This window comes from Aspergillus alliaceus, assembly GCF_009176365.1.
Source record: "Aspergillus alliaceus strain CBS 536.65 unplaced genomic scaffold BDW43scaffold_34, whole genome shotgun sequence".
NCBI lineage: Eukaryota > Fungi > Ascomycota > Eurotiomycetes > Eurotiales > Aspergillaceae > Aspergillus > Aspergillus alliaceus.
Genome location: NW_022474717.1, coordinates 13,832 through 36,384, shown reverse-complemented (window position 1 = coordinate 36,384; position 22,553 = coordinate 13,832). Strand labels below are relative to the sequence as shown.

The following is a 22,553-nucleotide window of genomic DNA, read 5'->3' as shown; positions in this document are numbered from 1 at the left end:
AGAGGAACTCAAGACATATAATCAAATAGAGTCAAAGCAAGCAGATAATCCGCTCCTTACGTCTCCTAAAATGCTTAATGTCTTGAACATGAAGTCCATCCTTGTCAAAGTTCACTTTGGGACTCTTGAACCCCCGCCCCCCAATTGGAGTCTCTTGGTTTTGCATGTCAGCCAGCAGGCCGTTCGTTTTCCTAATCAGCGCCGCCTAACTTTAGCCCTTACTGTCTTTTCTCACAAGATCGATATCGACCCGAACTAGGGTGTAAGAGTGTTGTCTAAGACCAACCCTTGTCGCATTAATGAGAAGCTTCAAGTTGGGGGGAGTGGAGCAAAAGTCCTCTGGGGTGGGATTCTGCAGCAAATTCTGCGCTCATAGGTATCCTCAGTTTATTTAATAAACCAAAGCTGCTGTGGCTCCGAAGAAAAGTTTTCCGCCGTCATGGCTGTCGAAGTTTCAAGCTAAAACAACTGGTTATCAACAGTAGGACTGATGGTATATGCTCAGAGCCAACGGCTCAAAAGGTAGTGGAGAGACTTGGCAGCAAGGCAGAGTTGGTTCTCAGTAAACAGGCTGGCCATCTCCCTTGGTTGGAGCAACCTGTGGCATTCTTTACTATTGCAGAGTAGATTTCTTGATTAATTGATGTTGTTGCAACAGTAGCGTACGCCTGCTCTGTGCGATAGAGACTTATTTACATCCAATGAGGTTAGGGGTGAAGTACTCAACATTATGATGGATATGGTTACAAGTTACGTGCCGTCAGTGAAAGGAGCCTCCAGCGCAGCCGCTTTCTCGGTACGATAATCTCGCAGAAACGCCGCAGCAATTGCTGCAGTGGACTGCTTGACCATGAGATGCATTGGCTGAGGCATGTTTAGAACAAACAGGCCCTTTCTCTACACTACGAGTTTGTGTATTTTAAAGAGAGATGAAGTAGCTAGTCCCTAGCCTAGCTTAATTTGATATTCTCCGCAGAGTCGTTCAAGCGAGAGAATAGTAAGAAAGTAAGAACCTCAGGCAGTACTTAGGAAGCCAATTATGATAGTCCAACAGTGTCGTACACTAAAGAAGAGAAAAATAATTGACAGTGTGGAAGGACCAAGTCCACTTCAAGACAACTCACCGGTTCGACTCAACGGCCTCCACAAGCGCCTCAGTCCAAGCATCGCAGACACTTTTCGGCATCTGGTCATCTCGTATAACGCCAAATCCCCAGTTGCTCATATTGAACACATTTCCTGGCACATCCTCTTCCAGCCCGGTAACCTCGGGCCAGTATTCCAGCTTATGCTTCTTACTGCGGGGCGTATTTGGATTTCCAGTCCGTGCGTGATTAGTTATATAACGCTGGAACTGCCCAAATAGTGGTTCAATACTCCCCTGAAGCTTCGTGTTATACCATGTCGCAGGCATATCGCTTGCATGCTTTCCATTTATAACACCGTCTAGAAAACTGAACTGAAATGCCCAAGCAGGGCTGGGGTAGGCTTTTAAAACAGCCCGTAGGTTGCAAGTGAAGAGGATATCATTATATAATGCGGAGAGCATTTCCTTCTCAGTTGAGTTGGCGTAGAGTGATTCGAAGAGGTTGGCTATTGTCTTAGTTTGCTCGGTAGCGTTCGATGGTAAGTTATTAGAAATAAAGGCCTCTACCTGTCCCTCCGGGATAGGGTCCGGGAGGCCGAGGCTTGCTTCGTCTATAACATGGCTAACAATTACTGACTCGATACCTTTCCAGGTGTTTCCTGAGGCTATGGTTAGTTCCTTTCTGTAGCTCGTCGTAGCTTGGCTGTTTTTATTCACGTTGAAGGGGTTCAAGACATTCAACACTTACCTCTGGCGTACTCGAACAGAGCAGGATTCCGGATATATTTGCCATCTGGCACGGGCGCCGACTCACCGAGATAAACCTCCTCGTTTGCTCTGGTTAAAATAGTGCTATTTGCTAAGCGCAAGCAGCGGAGAGCATCTTCTCCTTCAGTTGGACATTGTGCAGCCTCTGCAAAGTCTCTGAATCGCCTGTAATTTACTTGAGGGTTTGCGTTGACTGAAAAGGAAGGACTCTGGAGTAGTGCCCTCCGGAATAAGGGATCAAGCTTCCCACCGTCTGCAATCAAATGATACATCAGAGACCCACCACCAGCAGACTGACCCCAGGCAGAGACATTGTCAGGATCTCCTCCAAGAAGATGGATGTATGCTTGTACCCAAGCAAGGGCAGCTCGCTGATCATGCAGACCAGCGTTGAAGACTCCTTGGGTGCGCAGAGGCTCTCCGGCAAGGAAGCCGAAAGCCCCCAGGCGGTAATTAATAGTTACAACAATCAAATTGTTATCTGCCTGCTGGATAAGACCTGTGCCATCGTAGTATCCCGCCCCTATTGCCTGGTCTTTGGAGCCGCTAACGTACCTATAAGAAAATCTAAGTCTAAGTGGGTTTTAATAGGGAGAGGTAGATCGAGCAACTTACGCTCCACCATGGATCCAAACAACCACTGGAGTCAATCTCTGACGTTGCCTTAGCACTTTCCCGGGTACGTAAACATCGAGAAAGAGACAGTCTAAGAATGTGAGTTGACTAGTACCCAGTCGGGTTGCAAAATCTTACCCTCAGCAGAATTCTTGGTGAGATTTTTGACGCCTGGCATAAAAAACTGGTCTGGAATTGGAGCAGAAATACAATTATGGCCGTACGAACCGTCTTGGATGCCAGGAATGAATTCGGGAAGTGCTGGTTTGGACCAGCGTAATTTACCAAGTGGAGGAGCAGCGTAGCGAATGTTGCGGAATACGTAAACCTGAACTATTAGTGCCCGAGGGGTAGCAAGACCGGTGAAAGGCATACATCTGCTTGGACATTGTATTGATGAGCTCGCCATGTCCCGTATGGAAGCTTCAGCAGGGGGAGCTCATGGCTCCGTTCAGAGGTACTGCCAATGTTTGCAGAAGAGGCAAGCTCTGATACAATGGCCAATACAAAGATAGTAAGGAATGAGGAGATCAACATTTTCCACAGCTTTGGTGAGGATAGTCGGCTTGAGGGTCACTGAGAGGGTCATTTTTGCGACCTTTATATAGGGCAAGAGCCTGGGAGGACAAGGAAGCTGTTAAGTCGTGTTCACAAATCTGCCAGGTAATACGGGGCAGATCCAAGATCCATACTAGTACTCTTCGTATTCGGTTCGCTTTCATCGTCGTGCTGATTCGTCAATTAAACGAAGCTGCTCCAGTAGCCTGTCGTCGGTCAGCTCAGCGAGGAGCCACTCCAGGTGGGTTTTCAGTTCTTTCCATCTGATTTGATAGTTCTCGTGTGACTTTGAGAGGCAAGTATAGGGACGTTAGCAATTATGTGATCCACACCTAGGCTGTGCTCGCGTTATCTTGCATAGATGAACTCACGAGTTCAGAGTACGGGGTCCGTTACAGTTTGCTCCACGCGTATTCACTGGAAGCTCTCAGTATCAGCTGCACAAGTGAAACATGATGATGAATAGATGACAGTCTACGTGCAAAAAGCCGTACCCACATCCATGTTTAGAGCTCTGAGATAGTCTCACCAAAGTCTTGCAAATGTTTGACTCTGAGTTGAGTGGATTTCAACTGGTGATGTTTCGGATAGAACTGTTAGCGTTTTTGATAATTCACTCTTCTTCATATTTAATGAATATCATGTCATTCCGAAACATCACTTGGTATTCGCTTGTACAGCAACGCAACGAACAAGCTCATGATTCCACTACGGAAAACATGCTCTGTTAACAGCGATGTCCGAGATCAAGTCTGGATGAAGGCACTGGTACAGATTATAAACCAAACCCTGTATTGACTCTGAGAACCCCTGGTAAATATTCTCGACCCACCGATAGAGTAGGAAATGGCCACGATAGACTGGAGATTCTTTGTGAGTCTAAGCCAGACATATAGCGGGTGCATGAATGAGTCAATAGAGATATAAGGCATGAATAGTGCCCGTGATATATGATTTTGAGGTGTAATCCAATGTACGGATCTCTGGGTTATCCATGCATGACCGTGAGGCATAAATCATTGTAAGCCGTACAAACGCATGTCAGTATGAAATAAGTAATGACTCATAATACAATTGTAGCGCATTATAGAATGTATGATGCTCACTCATCTGCAGAAGTGGCTGCAGCCTATCTAAAGCTGCCATACATCTGGTTATGGTAGCCTGGTTCTTTAGGGCCTGTGGCTCCCACGGTAGGGGTTTTGTTTGCGCCACCTGTTCCTGGGACTGTAGGCAGCTGAAGATATTGCTCTTTTCGCCGTGGTGGAAATACCAGTTTGTTATAATACTGCAGCCGCGCCATCACTCATGTGGCGGGCTTGGAAAGTTAGTGCATATTGTTCACTTCGTTCTTCCGTCCAGGGTTCCAAGGGCCCGCTGGTGGCATTTGTACGGACAGCCCCAGATTAACATACTGAGTGATAGGTTCCATATATATATATATATATTACTTTAATTTCAATTGGTCCCGGTTCTTCAGTTTAGTAAATAATCTCCATTTTTCACGCTTTGAAGAGTATGCCTCTGGCTTAGAAATTTGTGAAGCCTTTCTCAAGACTAAGGCTGTACGCAAGAGTGAAATAGTTCATGTTGCTTCATTTGCGTGTGACCCTGATAGACGTTGGGTCGTATCTGTATTCCATTTAGGCTCGTTCCTGGATCGAAATCGCACCTTATAGTGGGCGAGAGGGTCGGTGGTTTCTGATGGATAATTGTATTTGTCTACACAAAAGCTCTCATTGGCAAGGTCCACGGTTTGTTCGGGTTCCTGGACAGGACGAGAGTTTTGCTCCCCTATCTGCAATCTGCCATACAAATTTGCCAGTTCGCTGGGCTCAGGACAAGGGTTAATGAGGTTTAATGTTGAGGGCTGTATAAACCCGCTCTCCCCTCTCGGGGATACCTTAGTATCTTCACGGCAATTGGACTTCCCATGATTGCTAAGAGCCTCAGCCACTACTTAGCTGTGAGAAAATATTCATGATAGAAAACATGAAAGACTTACTCTCTATTTCCTATAATCGGAGATCGTAAAGCTTTTCTTGGAATGAACAAGCTTGCTTCCGTAAGGAAGGGGACGGATGGCCTTCATATATACTTTACTATCTGCTAGCTCACTAGCTAACGCATATTTGACCTCAGTTTCTCCGCGGATAGGCAAAGGGTTAGCCTAAATTTTGCGTCCCAATGGGGAGCTTTTACGAATATAATGTGATACTAACCATGATACAATAGCTACCTGGCAGAAAATCTAAAATAATCAGACCTAGTTCCCGCGCCCGCGCGAACAACGCGTCAAATAATCTCATGTTTTCAACCACCTAGGACTATGCCTGAACGTCGAACCCTAGACGCCTTAAGCCCTAATGTTAGGCGTAATGCGGAGCTGAAGTCATCAGAGCGAGCTTTTATACAGGGGGCTCGGTTTGGTGGAGCTAGTGGCTCTAAAACTGCAGAGGCTCTAAATAGGCCTATTTCAACTATCTATTCTTCCAACGATTGAGCTATTTTACAGGATGTCTACCAATCACAACCACAACCGGGCTGCCTAAGGTACTATACCGAGCGGGATAATCGCTTAATTATTCGTTTTATTAAGCGGGGTCCTCTTCAATCCTATGCGCAGCTTCAAAATAAGCTTCCTATCTCATTATCTCATCGTACACTCTATGATATCATTCATGGGTCTGGACATGGTAAATGGAAAGCTCAAAAATGCCCGAAATTGACTGATAAGGTAGATAAAAAGCGCCTTGATTGGGCTCCACGCTGCAAAAGCTATACTGAGGCTGATTGGGCTAAGGTTATATGGTCTGATGAATGCTCGGTTGAGCTCGGCTCAGGTCAGCGTCAACGATGGGTTTTTCGGCTCAATTTCCATAGCGAGGCATGGAAGAAAGTCTTTATCCAACCTGTTAATAAGGGAAAATGAATCCACGTAATGGTCTGGGCAGCTATTTGGGGCGAAAACCGCAGTGATTTATTACGTTTGGGGCGCGATTTTTGAGTCACAGAATATTGGCCACTCTGCACACTCCTACCTCAATGCCTCGAAAGAGATATTGCCTACTCTCTATGATCCTGGCCCTATATCCATGCAGGGTAGTGCGCGCATCTATACAGCCAAAAATGTCAGGAATTGGTTGCGAGACTATTCTATAAGATGTATGGAATGGCCGCCCTATTCGAGGGATCTCAACCCTATTGAACACATATGGTTTCCTCTTAAAGAAGGCGCTTATGATGCAAAGCTTGATATTGAAAATTGCCAGGGGCCTGATGAGAAGAAGGAAGATATTCCATGGGAAGCGTTAGAATAGTCCCGGAGCTCAACTCGCCAGGATGTCTTAAAAAATATAATGGGTAGGATGGGCAGAGGAGGTGATTCAGACCAAGGGCTGATATTCTAAGTACTAGGGCCTAGTTCTGCTTGGTTTTCTTACATAATTATGCTTTTTGTTTATTAAAATGTCATATATCACAACATTAGGCCCTTACTACTAAAAAATGCTGGAAAATATATATTTTAATATGGTAGGTAAAATAATACGGGCTTCCGAAAACATGCCGATTACTCAGACTTAACACTAAGAACTGTAGGTAAGAATATGGCTTTCGTTCTAGTAGCTAAATAACTGTTGATATACTTACATGCCCTATAATAATTTGCGTATGGCATGTAGATTATCGCGATAACTTCTAGGATTTTTAGGCTTACATATAGGACTATAAAGCTACGGTAGACTTGTGATGCATTGAAAGCAGTGCATGGTCTTCAACTGGCACTGAAAGCGATAGCAAAAGAGCAGATCAACTCTCCCGTAAAAAAAAGATGACACATATTAGTAAAGCGACTAGTTTAAAGGGATAATAGGGTAAATCAGATATTATCATAGTCAATATACTGTAGTTAATAGCAACCAACCACTTATCTATGTCTAAGTGGGGCAGTTTTCCACAGAACATCCCATCCTAAACGAAGCATACCCATATATTGTCGGGTTCTTTCTGCTCTCCTTAGCCTTTCCAACTCTTCCTGAGGCCTTCGGGACTCTACCTTAGTCTTCGGGTGTCGTAACTGTCGGGTAGGAGCTAACAGGGTAAATGGTAGTACAGTACAAGGGAATCGAATAGAGGTTAAGGCTGGAGAATCATGGTCGGTGTTTTCCTTGCCGATTTCATAATGAAATTGGTAGCGGCCGATTGTTATTGCGGGGCCATCTCCGTCATTTGCGCTTGAAAGCTTGACCTTCACGCTCTTTTCTTACCACTAGGTTGATTTCTCCCTCACAAGCGCTCGGCCAACGGTCGCATCTCCGGTATTACATGAAGTCGATCCACATTCATCTCTAGACATCTGATTTCTTAACGATTTCCCTTTCATAAACATCCACCATGTTCAAGAAGAAGCCAACGGTGAATAACCCCTCCCCGCACTGTTTCGCCGAAGTCCGCCAGCAGTAAATGATACAACGACATAATCGAGGCTAAACAGGGAATAGATCAAAAACCTCTCGCCCTTACGGTCCTCGGACCGCCGAAAGATCGCGGATCAAATCATCAGCGACTACCAAGTCGAGATTCCATCCAGCGCGCCCGCTGGCGAAGACTCAACTTCGTCGAACCCCGCGCCCAACCTCACCTCGATTCGAAATGCCCTCCTCCCCGAAAACTCCTTGTCGGCACGCTTCACAACGACTGCGGGTCCTCAGCTCCGAGAAGTTCAAGGGACAGTATACGTCGGGACGCACCCCGGAGGGGAGGAACGGGTCTTATGGTTCAGACTCGACCATGGCCCTGGTGCGGACGGACGCCTCTATCCGACAGTCTACACGTTGTGGAACAACCCCAACCTGGTGCCCTTACTCTACACTCCAGAGATGGTCATGCGCAAACTACACGGGGGAGCCGACCTGATGACGCCGGGTCTCGCGAATGAACCACCTTTCCCTAAGCGCGCGGTCGAAGGGGCCGTGGTGGCTGTCGCCAGCTTGGATCGACATACTGTACCGCTTTTCGTTGGAATATGCGAGATCGATGTTTCGGCATTAGGAGAGGTGCAAGGCACTAAGGGACATGCGGTTCGGGGTCTGCACTGGGAGGGCGATGAGTTGTGGGCTTGGAGCTCGTCCTCGCGTCCTGGTCAACCCGCGCCGGAATATCTGCCCGGCTGGGATGAGGAAGAGGATGAGGGTGATGAGGAAATAGAAGAGGCTGCAGAGGGCGTAAACGAGCTGGCTCTGGGCGAGGAGGAAAACTCTCATGCAGCGGTGAATGAAGAGTCAACCGAAACTCCAGAAGAACCGCTCGAGGAACCAGCTCCAATAGAGGAAAAGGAGCCGTCGATGAAAGGTAGGGATTTGCCGAACCCCGATTCACCGTAGCAGGTGACTAATGATGTATAGAAATCGACGACGCCTTCGTAAAGGCCTTCATATATTCTCTGTATAAGCTCAAACAGGACAATCCGTCCGCGAACAACCACGGATTGGCCCTTCCCATCCAGCCATCTTTCCTGATCTCGAATATGATTACGCCCTACCTTCCGATCTTTTCTGCACAACAGGCTCAATACTATCAAATCAAGAAAACCAGCTGGAAGAACGTCAAGAAGTTTATCAAGTATCTTGATAAGCAACAGCTCGTCAAGTCCAAGGATCGGAGCGGTCAAGAGACTATTATTCTCGACGTGGACTTCAATGACCGCCTTGTCGAGCAGTTTGTCCCTTATAGACTCCCATCCAAGAATGCCGTCGAGAATTCGAAGAAGGCCGGCGTTTCTACGAACAAGAAGCCCGGAGCGACAGGCGGCGATCCCACCGTTGGCCAAACACTTACAGTTCAGACTCTCTATCGGCCCACACAGAAGCTGACTCCGACAATATTCCCAGCATTGTCCAGTACCAACCCTCAGAATTATTACAAATACTCCGATGTATCCAACCATCTAGACCAGTACCTCCAATCTCAAAACCCCCCGATCGTCGACCCTCAGAACCGGCGTATCATCTCTCTCAACCCCTTCCTCGCCAACACTATCTTTACCACCTCTTCATCCGAGGATAGGAGTACCACTGCACGAGGCAAGACAACCCGTGATGGACTTCAGAAACGCATCATGGAAGACCATAGTCTCATGACTGCACACTACGCCATCCTTCGAGCAGGACAAACTCTCTCGGACGTGAAGCCCAAACCCGGTGCGACACCAAAGGTAACAGTGATCCTTGAGCGCCGCACGGGCTCGAAGACCGTTACCAAGGTCTCCAACCTGGAAGTGTTCGGCATCATTCCTAGCTTGCTGGCCGAGGAGCTGCAAAAGCAGTGTGCCAGTAGCACGAGCGTGGCGCAGGCCAACGGCGCCCCGAAGGGCGTCATGGAAGTGCTTGTGCAGGGTGATCAGCGGCGCGCATTGGAAACAGCCTTGGTCCGACGGGGATTGAAGACGCAATGGATTGATGTGGTGGACAAGACTAAGAAGAAGAAATAGAAGAAGTAGTAGCTATAGTTAAAGTCTATACCGCTCAGATTTTAAGCCATGATACCGACTGGCATAACGAAATTTACCACAAGGACCGCATATTCGAAAGTACAGTAATATATATGAAAAAGTAAGTTAATCAGTAACCAAACCCCCGTTCCAAAAATTCAGCCCCCGATCAAATCAGATAAGATCTCACCTAAAACCCGACTACCCGATCGACCATCGGAACGTCCCCGACTTCATCCCTCACATATTCCATTCCATTCCCCTCCTCCACCCCGGACATCCATTGAATTCCCCGACCTCCCCCCAACCGAACCCAAGTACACATCACAACAAGCCAAACAAACCACGAAAATGCCCGTCTACCACATCGGTCCGTCCATTAACCCCAAATCCCCATCCCCTCCTAAACCCAAATTAACATAAAATGGCAGTCCTCTTCCGCCTCAAACAAGGCGTAACCCCCACCCAACTCACAAACTGGTCCAAAGTCTCCCAAGCAATGGTCGGCCAGATCCCCGGCCTCAGATCCATAAAGTCCAATCAGCCGTTACCGATCTCCGTGCCCCGCGCTAAGGGTTTCGATATGGGGCTCGTGGCTGTTTTGGATAAGCCGGAGGATGTGGCGGTTTATGCTAAACATCCGGCGCATTTGGAGTATGTAATTTTATTTTCTTTTTTTTTTTTGGAGGGAGTTTGGGCTGATGCTTTATACAGGGTGCAGAAGATTAGAGAGGAGTTGTGTGAGGATACGTTGGCTTATGATCTTGAGTTTGAGGAGTAGATTCTCTCTCTATCTTTGGGTTGATGATGGGTGGTTGATGAAGGGACGGTAAATGTAAATGTTCTTTATGATGCGGATACGGAGGAGGTGAAGAAGAATGGAACTTTTGGTTGTCTTTATAAACAGCAATAGATAGACTTAAGAAACGCCCAGTCCCACGTCGAAACCTCTTTTTTTGTGTCCCAAAATTCCATGGTGCCAGCAAATAGGAAAGAAAAGAGACCACACCCAAGCAAGCCGATGATAGTTAGTACTGTACTTATGCTTTACATCCCATCCCATCAATGTGAAACAAATTTCTTCTATGGAAAACAAAACACGTTGGATATCATTTACTCCTTTGCGTCGACTTTCTTGGCCGGGTGGTCGCCGTTTGCGGCTTCGTCGTCGCGCGCGCGCTTCTGGCCGGCGCTGTCGGCTGTGCTCTGTACGACGGGGACGCCGCTAAAATTGATTTTATTAGTCACGTTCTTGGGGTTGTTGGTGTTTGGAGATTCGAAGGGAACGGGGGAAGGGGTATCCGCTTACCGGGCGTCCTTCTGGATTTCACGACGCTCCTTGGGCTCCTCCTTGTTACCGTTGAAGCCGCGCTTCTGGTCGTCTGCGCGACGCTCCCTCCAGTCACGGTTGTCGTTGTGACGTCCACGGCCCCGGCCGCCCCGGCCACGGAAGCCACCGCGGCTGCGGCCGTTACTGGGCTTGATGCGGCCCGCCTCGATGTCCCGAACCTTCTCTTCACAGTACTCCTTCTTGCTCTTGATGATCAGATCCTGGCCCTTCCACTGGGGCTTGGGCGCCAGGGCAAGGAAAGCCTTCTGCTTCTCCTCGGACTCGAACTCAACGAAGACGCTGCCCTTGAAGGTCTTGTCGTGGGCACGACGGAGACGGATAGCGTTGACAGGACCGTAAGGAGCAAAGAACTCCTCAATCTCAAGCTGGGTAGTGGGACCCTCCTCACCGAAACCCTTAGCGTAAACACTGCGGTCCATGGCCTTATCCTCGAACACCTTAACAACGCTAGGGTCGTGAGTCTCGGTGACATTCTCGGGGAGAGGGGTCTTCCGGCGCACGGCAGTCTCGTTATCAACGAGTTCCAAGACCTCGGAAGTCTTCAGGGCCTCAACGATAGCGCTGAAGGGCTGGAAGCGACGCATGCGCTTGAACGAGTGCAGGAGCTCGAGGGGGACGGCGCGGTTCTGGCTGCCGCCGACCTTGGAGAGCAGGAACTTGTCCATGGGGAGGTTGGAGTCGGAGAAGTAGAACTCAACCTGCTTGCGGATCTCGACGGGGTCGTCGGTCTCCTTCTGGCTAGAGGGGTCGAACTTGGCGTTGTTGCGGCGCCCGCGCTGGGTCTGTTCCTCGGCCTTCTCGGATTTCTCGCCTAGCTTGGCGGCGGCGGCGACGATGCGGGCCTCTTCTGCGTCTTCGACAGGGGCTTCCTCCTTCTTCTCGGTGCCGTTGGCTGGGGCTTCGGCTTCGCCCTTCAATTCGGCCAGGACGTTCTGCACATCCTTCTCGGCCTCGATGTTGGTGGCCTTCTGTTCGTCAGACATGGCGGAGGTGTGTAGCTTTTTGTCGTGTGACAAGGAAGATGAATCGGAGGTGTGAGGTTGAGGGGTCACAAAGGAGAAAAAAAGATGTCAAGTCAATTGCGCAACTCCTAATTGTCAATTATCAGTTAGTGTCAATGTCGATACGCATTTGCCAAATGGACTAGCTGGCCGTGGAACAGTAGGTAGGTGCAGTTAAAAAAAAAATACAAAGAGGGCGGCATCGCTACGCGTGTGTCAATTCAATCCTTTGGATGACAGTGACTCGAGGTCCGCGCCTGAGCCAGGACGCAAAAGTAATCCTGCAAGTAGGATAGAAATCCTACCTCGCGTACACGCAAGTGAATAAAGAAACCTGAGAGCGAGAACAGACCTTAACAGAATCAGACACTTGCAAGCAAATGTCGTTCTTATCTCCGATGTGAGCAAAGGGGGAAAAAAAAAGTAGTCGAGACAATGCGCGGCGAAAGAGGGGAAATTTTCTGGAGCTCTAGCCATAGTCAGTGCCTAAGGCAGAAAGAATGCGATTGGCACTAGGACGGACTGGGAAGAGAGTTGGGACTAACCGCTTTGGGAAAAATGAAAGCAACTCAGAACTGAAAGCCCAGAAGGCATCCAATCTCTTAGATTATGTCTTCATTTTCCCGACTCACAGGTGCTTGATGGCCAAAAGCCACAGGCTACTGATATAGGGCGGGATATGTTGGCTATGTGCCCAAGGACATTATATATTGTGGGAGTTGCGGCCACTACAAAGTCAATGGACGATCGTGGAAGAAAAATGGCAGAAGAATGGCCAGATTGTTGCTGGAAATTAAGATGCTTGCTAAACGTGGGGTAGAGAAAGCTAGCAAGACAATAATGGAATGGTTATGCCCCTGTCAGCTGATTTTCACAATAAAAGAATGGTACTTGGTCGCCCGCAATATCTCATAGGAGACGAATGGCGCTTATCGCCGTTATCGATCTGTTAGCCTGCCCCAGGCCAAACCTATGAGAAGTTGCAGGATTCTTGGTGTGAAGCTGGCGACTCAGATATGTAAGCTAACAGTTCGTCTGCGAGCCCATTGGGAGGCTTGCTTAGGAACTACTGTAAATGTCGCCCTGTGGCTTTGGCCATTCAGGGTTTCGGGCATGATATTGAACTTTATTTGGATTAGTTGCATGAAAATCTCTGACCGTGGAGAAGGATCCATCCACCGCACACGCTCCAATCCTATTGATCATTGCTCCCAGTGGGTAAAGTGTAGCGACATTTTTTTCACATATACGTTTCAATTTTTTCGATATATTTTTTGATACAGATATTATGCTAAAATGACATGTTTATCCCGCTTATCCTCATGAACGCTCTCTTTGAATTCGAAGCGTATGTCCGTAAGCGGCGAGTAGAGTTTGAATGGCTGGGAGCGAGCGACTGGGCTACTCGGCCGCCGCACTCATAATATATGCGTCAAAAAGCAAAGAAGAGTCAAAAGTTGCCGTGTTGAATGTGCATAGGGGGTATCAAGGATGGAAAACAACGGAGGTCCGCCATTGCGGATTGAGAATGGAATGATCAATCAAAAATGTATGTTGAACTAGAATCGCTCTTATATATACCAGAGCCATAACCGCTGCAATCGTCTGCTCATATACGCATACCAATATCGTGGACGGATCGATTTCTATTTTTTAGGTTTTCTTGGCAGGGAAATAATAAAAATTTCGCCAGGAATACTGTATAATCGGGAGAATGGGTCGTGTCTAGCGCGTACGTGGCGGAAAGTCCTCGGTCTAGCTGGAACCCCGTCTGGCAGGGACCAGCATCGTGCTCAAGCGCTTCCACCGCTGTTGTGGCGACGATGGACCTTCCTGGTATATCCGGTCTTTATCGAGACCCGCTTTTCTAGAGGATTGTGTAGAGGAGCGTGGCCGGCTGGCAATGGCCTCTTGGTCCGCAAGGACATCTTCCAGACGGACGTCGGCATCAGATAGACGGAAGTGGGAATCTTCCGGGTTGAGGATTTCGATAAACTTAGACGGCATGTCGCGCATATTTTATGACGCACGGGGATTAATTTGAGAAAAGAGACCCTTTCTGGGGAAGGAAAATCGGATGTTCGTAGTTTATGCTGGTCACGAGATGGGAAGAGAGAGACCCGTGACACCAATCGGTCACGAGGCAGAAGTAGAAGAGCGAGCGGAACTCTATAATTTCAACGAGGGAGACGGCGAGATTTAAAAAGGGGAGCTCATTGGCACAGGCGACGAGGCGTAAACGGATATTAGTTCCGCAGAACTAGAGACTGGGCCGAGGAAGCGAATAACGAGCGGAGGGGTCGCATGAAAGGAGACCAGGATTAGAGGGAATGGGTACTAGTCGCTGCGCTATTGAGTGTCAAGTGGTTTCAAATACAGTAGTGATATCCGCGGCGTAGGATGGTTTAAATGGGCTCTGAAAATAACAAACATGACTCTCAGAATTTTTTGGGAGATCAAACCCGGGGGTTATGGCTGTATTTATCATGTCCCCTGTGATGCCGGGTAAAGGCAGAGAGTTAAGTTTCTGGTAGAAAGAGAGCCTGCAGATTATTCGCCAAGGCTTCCTTGAGTTTTCTCCCAGTATGGATGCCCCCCCGGCCATGGTGGCGGACGATGTGCGTGGTGGGTGTGCGTGTGCACAAGGGCAGAGAGGCCACATTCGCGATACGCTCTGTGCGAAAAAATGTTGTGATGAATGCCGATCGCTCTGACTGATGGAGGACCGTACGGAGTGTGGTTGGAGCTCGATGATGGTTCGTCTGTCACAAGTAGGAGGAAGTGGAGGGCTGCGTGGGGTTTTGCTTGCGAGTCTTCTGCAGTTCCATCTAAATTTCCCGATTCGGCATTCCCAGGGCCTTCGCATTCTTAGGATTGGACTATTCTCGGTAAGACCCTACCGTAAAGAACCACCGATTTCCTTCAACTTAAATCGTGGTTGGCTCCCGAAAACATGAACCAATGACTCCGACTGAGTTTAAGAAAAATAATTCCCCACAATCCACGGGCCATGACGTCGGAGGGAAGATCATCGGATCGCTCCACTTGCTCTGATATGCGAGACCGTGTGAGAGAATATGAAACTGCCTCAAAGAGGATAAGGGGAGGATAGGTGAAATATCTCGAAGACACGTCCGTCCTTGTGCCACGAGCACTATTCCTCTAAATTGCTCATATGCCGCCTAGCAATGAGCATGCATGACTACACACTCCACCAAATAGTGTCCTGCAAATGACAAGTCCTTACTGCACGACGGCATGATATCATGGTGTAAGGGTGTTAACGCGTACAGCCACAGGATGGATCATAGGGAGATCGATAAAATGGATATTGTTTTAAAAATAGAATCTCTCGATACAGAGTCAGAAGAAAAGAGTAGTTTAATTCCTTCTTTAGTGACATATAAAGAAAGAAAACAGAGTCAGCCTAGCGTGACATGACGTCATGCCACCACATCTCTTCATTTCAGGTTTAAGTTGTGGGAGTATGTATTCGTACCACTCTCCACAAAACACCTACCCATCCCTATCTCTCTGGTTGCCCATACACCATCCGATCAATTATTAATTAAGTATGCCTCAAAAACGCGCAAAGAAGAGCGCTTCCACGGCTAAGAAACCGCCTTCTCCCCCACTCTCCGAGAAGAACGCCTCAGTGGCGGACGAATATACCGGGATTGAAGGATCAGAGGCACAAGACGCACCCTCGATTGGTAGTCCGCGAAACCCTCGCCCCGATGAACATGCCGAGTCACCCGTGCTTACGGATGAAGATGATGATATACCGGAAGAATCGGAAAACACCGTGAGACCTGACTACAGCCTAGGTGCTGGAGGATACAACGTGCTCAAATCCTACAAAGGACAAGTCTATTCCGGCATGGCGGTGGGAGGGTCTCATACTTGGAATTATGATCAAGGCCTGTGGAAAGAAACCAAGGAGGAGCCTGATCTATGGCGCATCAATTATCAGACCAATAAGAGACGGACGAGAAAGGCACCGGAAGGTAGTGGTGCTCCGGTGGGGACGGAGTATCACTGGCTAATTGTAGCACATCAGGTACCTTTTATCCTTGCCCAGGGCCAATCATAGATAGAGCCATGTCTCGAGTCCCCGGCTGACTGTGCACAGTTTGTCAAGAAGATCGACGCCAACACGTATGAGACAAACATGACTGGGTCCAAGTATAAGCTAGCGTACAAGTCCGCCTCGTCCAACTCATGGTCCGTTCCTACGGTGAAAAAGCAGCGTGATCGGGAGGTCGAACTGCTAGAGGATGCCAAACAACGGGTCCAAGGTCTTCCTCCGGTGCTGGCGTCGGAAAAGGTAAAAGTTGACAAACATGAAAAGGGACAGCAGAAGCTGGATAGCATGTTCACCAAGTCTGCCAGTGGCAACAGTAAGAAAAGGAAGATCGGGGATGATAGCGGAGGATGATGCTGACTTCCAACCCAACCCGTATACGCTGGTTGTAACTGTAAGTTGTATAACGTAATGGCGTTTCAATGCTAGTTGACGTATTTGCCTATGGAGGTTCGCAGTGGGAGAGCTGCTTCTATGGAGTCCTCCACCTACAGCCGATAGTGTGACCCAGCGAATGCAATTCTGTGTTAATGAACGGGAATGGTATATTCAGACAAGAACATTGAGGAACATAGTACCTTGAGCCGGGAACTGTGGGGTCAGATCTGTACACGGTATTGAACTATGAAGGAGCCTCTAATGTACCATTATCCGGCTATAAAAGAGGAGCTTCCCTCTGACGGTTCCTATGCAATTGTGTGTCATGTACTGATGTGGTATCTGTATTTGGTTGTATTTTCTAGACTTCCAATATGCCATCTCACGTGTCCGCTTAGATGACTTCTCTTGGGGCTTTTGAATCTACAACTTTGCACAGAAGACTCAAATACGTACCATCCTACATCATGACAGCTTAATTACCTCTCCGGCAAGCCTCAGCTGTCTCTTTGAAATACAGAACTATCATGGCGTTCAATATCTTGTTTTGTATTTGTTGGCTTCAGTTGTCATGGCTAACCGTTGCTGCTTTCAACATCGGTGGGCCAGTTAACACGACTACTGGCATCATCAGAGGAAAACCATCACCCTTACGGTCTAGTGTTTCTATGTATCTAGGGATAAAGTATGCAAAAGCTCCAAAGGGTGCCTTGCGGTTCGCTGCCCCTGTGCCTGTGCATAGGTCACCAGGCGTATCCAATACAACTTCTTTTGTACGGTGCTCTCGCGTGCCTGATTATTTCCTGCCAATCGAACTGACAAGATTCTACAGAGCCCGCAAGTACCGCGAATCAAGTAAACCTAGATATGATAGCTGACAAAGCCTAGCGATTGTCCTTGCAATCGCGTACCTGCGAACAAAGCGCATATGCTCGGCCCCGTTGGCGAGAAAATCGCAAAGTCACTATCTCAAGAAAACCACTTTCTCGATGAGGATTGCCTGGCCCTCAACATTTGGACGAAGCCCCAGCAAGGCGAACGGAAGAAGGCAGTTATATTCTATATTCATGGTGGGGGTATGTGACTTCCGTCTCAATGCCCCTCAATAGTCGCTCATGATGCAGCGTTCTGGCTTGGAAGCGGCTCTATCACTGCTACTGATGGCTCGGTCCTTGCGGATGAAAACGACGTTGTGGTCGTTTCATTCAACTACCGCCTCAGTATCTTCGGATTTTCTGGGGCACCCGGCCAGCCATGGAACGTGGGACTAATGGACCAACGCTTAGCACTGGAGTGGACAAAAGCCAATATCGCAGGCTTCGGAGGTGACCCTTCTCGGATCACAGTCATCGGCCAGTCAGTCGGGGGGATATCAGCTGACATGCTAGCATTCAGCTACCCCAGAGATCCTATAGCGCACGCTTTTATCGCAATGTCGGGGGTTGCGAGCTCCTATTTCTCAGCGGCCATGCAGGGCAAATATCCCCAGAAGACCTGGTATCAGGTATCTGCGGATCTCGGCTGCGGTGGCCGAGAGGCCGGTGAAGCAACGGTGTCATGCATGCGGAGTAAGAGTCAAGATGCTCTCCTTAATGCCATTAAGCCGCTGGGAATACAAAGTCCTATAGTCCCCTTTTGGCCCGTTCCAGATGGAAACCTTGTTCCGAAGAACTACGAAACAGATGGGAATGCAGGACGCTTTGCCCGAGTCCCCTTTTTGGCGGGGAGCGCAGAGTGGGAAATGGGCCTCTTCTTCGTCATCCCGCTGATGTACATGAATCTTACAGAGGACCAAGTAGCTGCTCTACCGGTCGGTTTGATCCGGCCTCTCGACGACCTTATAACCCTGATAGCGTTCACATGCCCAACCGCGGAATCTATTGGATTTAGAAGAAAGTACCAGCTTCCTGTCTGGCGCTATCGAAACTATGGAGGCGACTACAATAATACCAAACTTGGTCCCGCGGGCTCGTGCTGGCATGCTTCCGATGTTTTCGTCTTGTTTGGAACCGCGTCTTTCGTAACTGGAGTTGAAGATAGCGAGTTTGAAGCCAAAGCCGCGGCATATATGCGGGATGCATGGACAACTTTTGCGAAGGATCCCTATAATGGGTTGAATACTCGGCTCCATTGGCCGCAGTATGATCCTTTAAGTAAGTCTCCTCAACCATCCTTTCACATATAGGAATTAACAATGAGCATAACAGCAAAGTCCATGATACAGCTCTCGTACAAACAGCAAACTGAAGCAAGCTACACTTTCAACTGGAAGGTAGACGCATTTTGCCCGGTTATAGCGGTGTTCAAGGATATTTACCTAGTTATATTAAGGATCCTGTCATTCTTGATAAAATCGCAGAATGCCCCTGGGCTCATGGATAATCTTACGGGTAATGTTCTATCTTCGACATGAGTAACTGAATATGGCTGACTAGCGAAAAAAAGATATTCTCTATCACTCATTGAGTAACGAGGAAGCGCTGAAAACAGCCCTCGAATCACTCCAAAGCATCGCACACAGTCTCTAGGGCTGTGGTAGCGCAGGATCTATTGCTGAGCCAAATTGACATGAACATTGCCACACTATCCGCAACTATTGAAGTACTACGTACACTACCCAAGATCGAAGCATGTCACCCAGAAAAATATAAGATAAACATGATTAACCAACATGGTATATGTCACTAGATCTCCCCAAACCCCTAACAACAAAAGGCAGAATAATACCCACAAAACGAAACCCCATCCCAAACTCAACACTCACCCCAGATAACAGAAATACTCTCACCTCCACCAAGAGCAGAACAACCAATCCCTCTATCACAGAAGATACTCCCTAATCTCCACCTCCAACCTCACCCACCACCGTCCAACACCACAATAAATCTCATAACTCCCCCGGCTCAATCCCTCGACCTAACCGTCCCAGTCACAGACACACTCTTCCCGTTCACCATATCAACCGGCGGAGGATACTACCCACTATCATTAGCCCAAGGTTCAGGTTCAGATTCCAAGCTTAGAATAGAAATGAGAATGAGAATACCTACACCCCGAATATCAGTAAGATCAGGACCGCTGTGCCGTGCGAATCGTCTTATGTTTTTATCATATATAGCGGGTATAAATAAGTCTGTACGTGGCGAGGGACTCCGGGGCTGGGATTCAATGCTTTGATCTTTGGGTTTCTTGGACAGGCTTTCGGAAGCGGGTTCTGGTAAAGGCCTTTTAGCGTGAGGGTTAATCTTGGGGGTTTCATGGTGAAGGATAATTTAGGATTTGGTTTGGTTTGGTGTGGTTTGGTATATGGAATGTGTGGGATTGGATGGGATGTGAATGCCCTGTTGGGGAGAGCCTGGTGTATTTTAAATGTTGCGGGGATAAAGGGGTGAGGAATTTCTTTGGTTTATTGCGACGGCTTTTGGAGTCATAGTTGCTTTGTTTTGATTGTTGAGGAAAAGGGTGGTTGAGATACAGCGGTATCAGGGGGGGGGAAGGTTGCGTTTGTGGCTTCGTGAGGCATTGGACATGATGGCTTAGGATGGTAGCTTTGATGCCCTGGGATATGTATATCGAAGGAATAGGAACAGCGAAGTTGAGAGAAACGTCTCACTATAGTAGTAAAGATTTATGAAGCCATAGCTGGATTTATCTGGTAGAGATCTTTGAAAATCAAGGGTGAACATAGGAAAAATACTTCAACGAAAATAGACATAGTTTCATATACCAAAGTAACAGTCTTTGTTCACTTCATATGTTACATAATTTTTGCCGAGATGTTTCATATACTGAGGGCAATGGTAAAGCAGCAAAATGAGAGGTATAAAGTACGGCAACAACCCTAGATAATGAAAGGGTGATTCAATGTCTTGGTATTTGGGGTGACCTGCCTACTTGCAAGTTACGCACTATTACAGTTTGACATCTTCAACAGCAAAATATAGGATTATTGAGAACGCGAAGGGGCAAGCTACATGTGCAAAAAGAATCGATATCAGGTCCCCAAGTCTGTACCGTAGGACTTGAGGCCTAAGCGTTCAGCCTAATTGCACAAGTCACAAGACATTTTACCCATCTCACCTAGGGAAATATGGGAAATATGGGAAATATGAACCAACCCAACGGGGTCGATAATGCCTTTCAATAATCTCTTTGGGTGGACTCCCAAAGTGCTGAAGATAGATCATTCAGTGTAACATAATCAGCACATGCCCCAATATCTTCCTCATGCAAAGAATACTCGTCACCAAATCCACATCTACCTGAAAGCCGCCAAGAATTATCGCCCTAAGACCCAAGAGACCCCCTTCAAACCAAGTATTCAAAGTCAGCTCCGCCCACCTTACCCTAAGCACAGATGACCCTCCTATCTCCTCCCCCCTCCAACACACAAATGGCGACAAGCCCTACTCTAGGTTCTAGACTCATCTCCTTCCTTGGAAATTCCCTGATCACGCCGTCTGAGAAAGGCCACTAATGCAGACTTGTGGAGACTAGTCTCTGGGTATTTCTGCAGCATGAGGCTCTATTTCTCTGCGCACGGAGAAGTTCCGAAATTTCTTTATTAAGTTGGGTTACTACGCAGTAGTAGTTCAGCTAGTGGTTGGGACTGTGAGGTGCTAGACTTGCGGTGTCCTAGTCTTACTCAGACCAATATTCTAGAAGGAAGAAGGAATGATGAGATGAGACTCATGGCGCAGGGGCGTGGATACTGTAAATCCTGACGGCTGAGGGGTGAAGGTTACCTTTTAGGGCAAGGGGTCATATGCATGATTGTCGATTGTCGTGTCGGGGTCGCCGAATTTGAATCTCGTGAAAGGGTGTCACGGAATAGGTATAAAAAGAGAGACATACGACGCCAAGGATGTGGCTTTTGTTGCGGGACCATACAGGATTTGAGGGGGCTTTTCTTGCCCGACGGGTTCCGAGTTGGAATGTTTGGTTAGATAGGTTGAGTTTGTTGATGGTCTTTGGAGGCTAAGCTCAGTTTCGTTTGCGATAGCCCTTTTTGGTGGCTTGCAGGGGTATCATGGATGTTTTGTTTACCGAGGGATGCACGACGATTAGTGAAGATTTATCATCAGTTCTGGGTATTATCTCCATTTCCCCCCTTTTTCTTCTCTTTTTCTCTGGGCGCTTATGCCGAGGATTTGGTAAGTGAAGTGTTGGGTTGAGTGGAACTGGTTATAAGGGATGGCTGTGGGTTACTCGTATACACTATGGGCTATATAGTACGTGATAACTAACGTAAGTAGTAAGGAGGGACATACTAAGGTATAGTTCTATACTTCTTGGTCCAAGAAATCGGGCGAGGTAGTAGTAATGTTGACTTTCTTGCGCTCGGGTGGATGGAAGCGTTGACAAATAGCGGAGGCGTGCAGGACCATTCAGTGGCGGAGCCTGAACCGTGATAGTACTAAGAGGTAGTACCGGTATATGATGAGAGCTGCTCATGTCTTTGAGCAGGCATTTTAGGAATATCGTGGAAGGGACGTTGAATAGGATTCAGTATGGCCCAAGATATGTAATATATCAAGAACTAGGAAAATGGCGTCCCCCAGTTTCTGATCAGACGCTCCACCACACTGTATGGTTTTCACCACCACTCTCCACCTGAACTGGACTTCGTGGGGAGGTAGACATTATTACCAGCAACATCTTCCATGCCCAACTCTGAACCACCATCGTAGATACACTCCGCTATCCACTCATCATCATAAATCGACTCCGAGGGAGGCTTGCCTTCACCACTAGCCTGCACCCACTCAAACACTGCTATGCACGCCTCACGAGACGCCACTTGACGTTGCGAGAGCGGTGTAGTTAGATGTGCATCATCGCCTGTCGACCTAGGACATATGACAAAATCTCCCTGGCATTCTCCAAGCCCAACAGAAATAAACACACGATCATTTAACCTCGAACCATCGCGCAGCTCCCAAGTCCAGTTTTCATGGACAAGCTGATGTCTCTCACAGACCATGCACCCGAACACGCAGAACAAAATTGCCCTCTTACATCCGGCAACCGGCTCCCACGGACCAAAAGGAAGAACCTCCATAATAAAGCCCATAACCTTCCGAAACTGGCAGATACAACAACTGCCAGAAGTCCGCCCTCCGAATAATACCTCCCCCAGAGCTGGTACGGAAGTATAGATTCAAGCCTGCAAAGTCCATAAAATTCTGCGGACGACCTGTCCACGAATAGCCATGGGTTGA

The 22,553-nt window shown here is 47.9% G+C and overlaps 7 protein-coding genes across 7 annotated transcripts; 4 read left to right on the top strand and 3 right to left on the bottom strand.

The window, feature by feature from the left end:
- Nucleotides 1-1,120: 1,120 nt before the first annotated feature.
- BDW43DRAFT_320730 (carboxylesterase family protein) lies at nucleotides 1,121-3,007 on the bottom strand (the record flags this gene model as incomplete). The annotated part of the gene is made up of 5 exons (XM_032049154.1): nucleotides 1,121-1,746; nucleotides 1,836-2,410; nucleotides 2,471-2,561; nucleotides 2,609-2,798; nucleotides 2,846-3,007. 5 exons carry the CDS (start codon nucleotides 3,005-3,007, stop codon nucleotides 1,121-1,123), a joined length of 1,644 nt encoding a protein of 547 aa, XP_031898253.1.
- A 4,032-nt stretch (nucleotides 3,008-7,039) lies between these two features.
- On the top strand, nucleotides 7,040-9,518 carry BDW43DRAFT_320728 (putative RNA binding protein Ligatin/Tma64; the record flags this gene model as incomplete). The annotated part of the gene is made up of 3 exons (XM_032049153.1): nucleotides 7,040-7,444; nucleotides 7,531-8,380; nucleotides 8,434-9,518. The coding sequence occupies exons 1-3, from the start codon at nucleotides 7,424-7,426 to the stop codon at nucleotides 9,516-9,518; spliced, it is 1,956 nt and encodes a 651-aa protein (XP_031898252.1). The 5' UTR covers nucleotides 7,040-7,423.
- Nucleotides 9,519-9,783: 265 nt separating this feature from the next.
- On the top strand, nucleotides 9,784-10,467 carry BDW43DRAFT_282161 (uncharacterized protein). Its single transcript, XM_032042600.1, has 3 exons — nucleotides 9,784-9,888; nucleotides 9,950-10,172; nucleotides 10,233-10,467. The coding sequence occupies exons 1-3, from the start codon at nucleotides 9,870-9,872 to the stop codon at nucleotides 10,297-10,299; spliced, it is 309 nt and encodes a 102-aa protein (XP_031898251.1). The 5' UTR covers nucleotides 9,784-9,869; the 3' UTR covers nucleotides 10,300-10,467.
- BDW43DRAFT_136402 (tRNA maturation protein LHP1) lies at nucleotides 10,466-11,969 on the bottom strand. Its single transcript, XM_032038267.1, has 2 exons — nucleotides 10,828-11,969; nucleotides 10,466-10,743 (listed from the first exon to the last, which is right to left on the bottom strand). Exons 1-2 carry the CDS (start codon nucleotides 11,850-11,852, stop codon nucleotides 10,632-10,634), a joined length of 1,137 nt encoding a protein of 378 aa, XP_031898250.1. The 5' UTR covers nucleotides 11,853-11,969; the 3' UTR covers nucleotides 10,466-10,631.
- A 3,355-nt stretch (nucleotides 11,970-15,324) lies between these two features.
- BDW43DRAFT_136363 (uncharacterized protein) lies at nucleotides 15,325-16,443 on the top strand. The gene is made up of 2 exons (XM_032038266.1): nucleotides 15,325-15,930; nucleotides 16,003-16,443. Exons 1-2 carry the CDS (start codon nucleotides 15,445-15,447, stop codon nucleotides 16,306-16,308), a joined length of 792 nt encoding a protein of 263 aa, XP_031898249.1. The 5' UTR covers nucleotides 15,325-15,444; the 3' UTR covers nucleotides 16,309-16,443.
- Nucleotides 16,444-16,859: 416 nt separating this feature from the next.
- Nucleotides 16,860-19,349, top strand: BDW43DRAFT_320726 (cholinesterase; the record flags this gene model as incomplete). The annotated part of the gene is made up of 5 exons (XM_032049152.1): nucleotides 16,860-17,105; nucleotides 17,216-17,408; nucleotides 17,457-18,485; nucleotides 18,540-18,722; nucleotides 18,778-19,349. 5 exons carry the CDS (start codon nucleotides 16,860-16,862, stop codon nucleotides 18,858-18,860), a joined length of 1,734 nt encoding a protein of 577 aa, XP_031898248.1. The 3' UTR covers nucleotides 18,861-19,349.
- Nucleotides 19,350-21,928: 2,579 nt separating this feature from the next.
- On the bottom strand, nucleotides 21,929-22,393 carry BDW43DRAFT_312939 (uncharacterized protein; the record flags this gene model as incomplete). The annotated part of the gene is made up of 1 exon (XM_032047471.1): nucleotides 21,929-22,393. One exon carries the CDS (start codon nucleotides 22,391-22,393, stop codon nucleotides 21,929-21,931), a length of 465 nt encoding a protein of 154 aa, XP_031898247.1.
- Between the last annotated feature and the right edge of the window lie 160 nt (nucleotides 22,394-22,553).

What these genes read in the sequence shown, in the direction of transcription:
- BDW43DRAFT_282161 (XM_032042600.1), top strand. An exon ending in AAACATCCGGCGCATTTGGA is followed by an intron (nt 10,173 to 10,232) that starts GTATGTAATTTT and finishes TGCTTTATACAG; the next exon opens with GGTGCAGAAGATTAGAGAGG.
- BDW43DRAFT_136363 (XM_032038266.1), top strand. Translation starts at nt 15,445, where the DNA reads ATGCCTCAAAAACGCGCAAAGAAGAGCGCTTCCACGGCTAAGAAACCG. An exon ending in GGCTAATTGTAGCACATCAG is followed by an intron (nt 15,931 to 16,002) that starts GTACCTTTTATC and finishes GACTGTGCACAG; the next exon opens with TTTGTCAAGAAGATCGACGC.
- BDW43DRAFT_136402 (XM_032038267.1), bottom strand. Translation starts at nt 11,852, where the DNA reads ATGTCTGACGAACAGAAGGCCACCAACATCGAGGCCGAGAAGGATGTG. An exon ending in GAAATCCAGAAGGACGCCCG is followed by an intron (nt 10,744 to 10,827) that starts GTAAGCGGATAC and finishes AATCAATTTTAG; the next exon opens with CGGCGTCCCCGTCGTACAGA.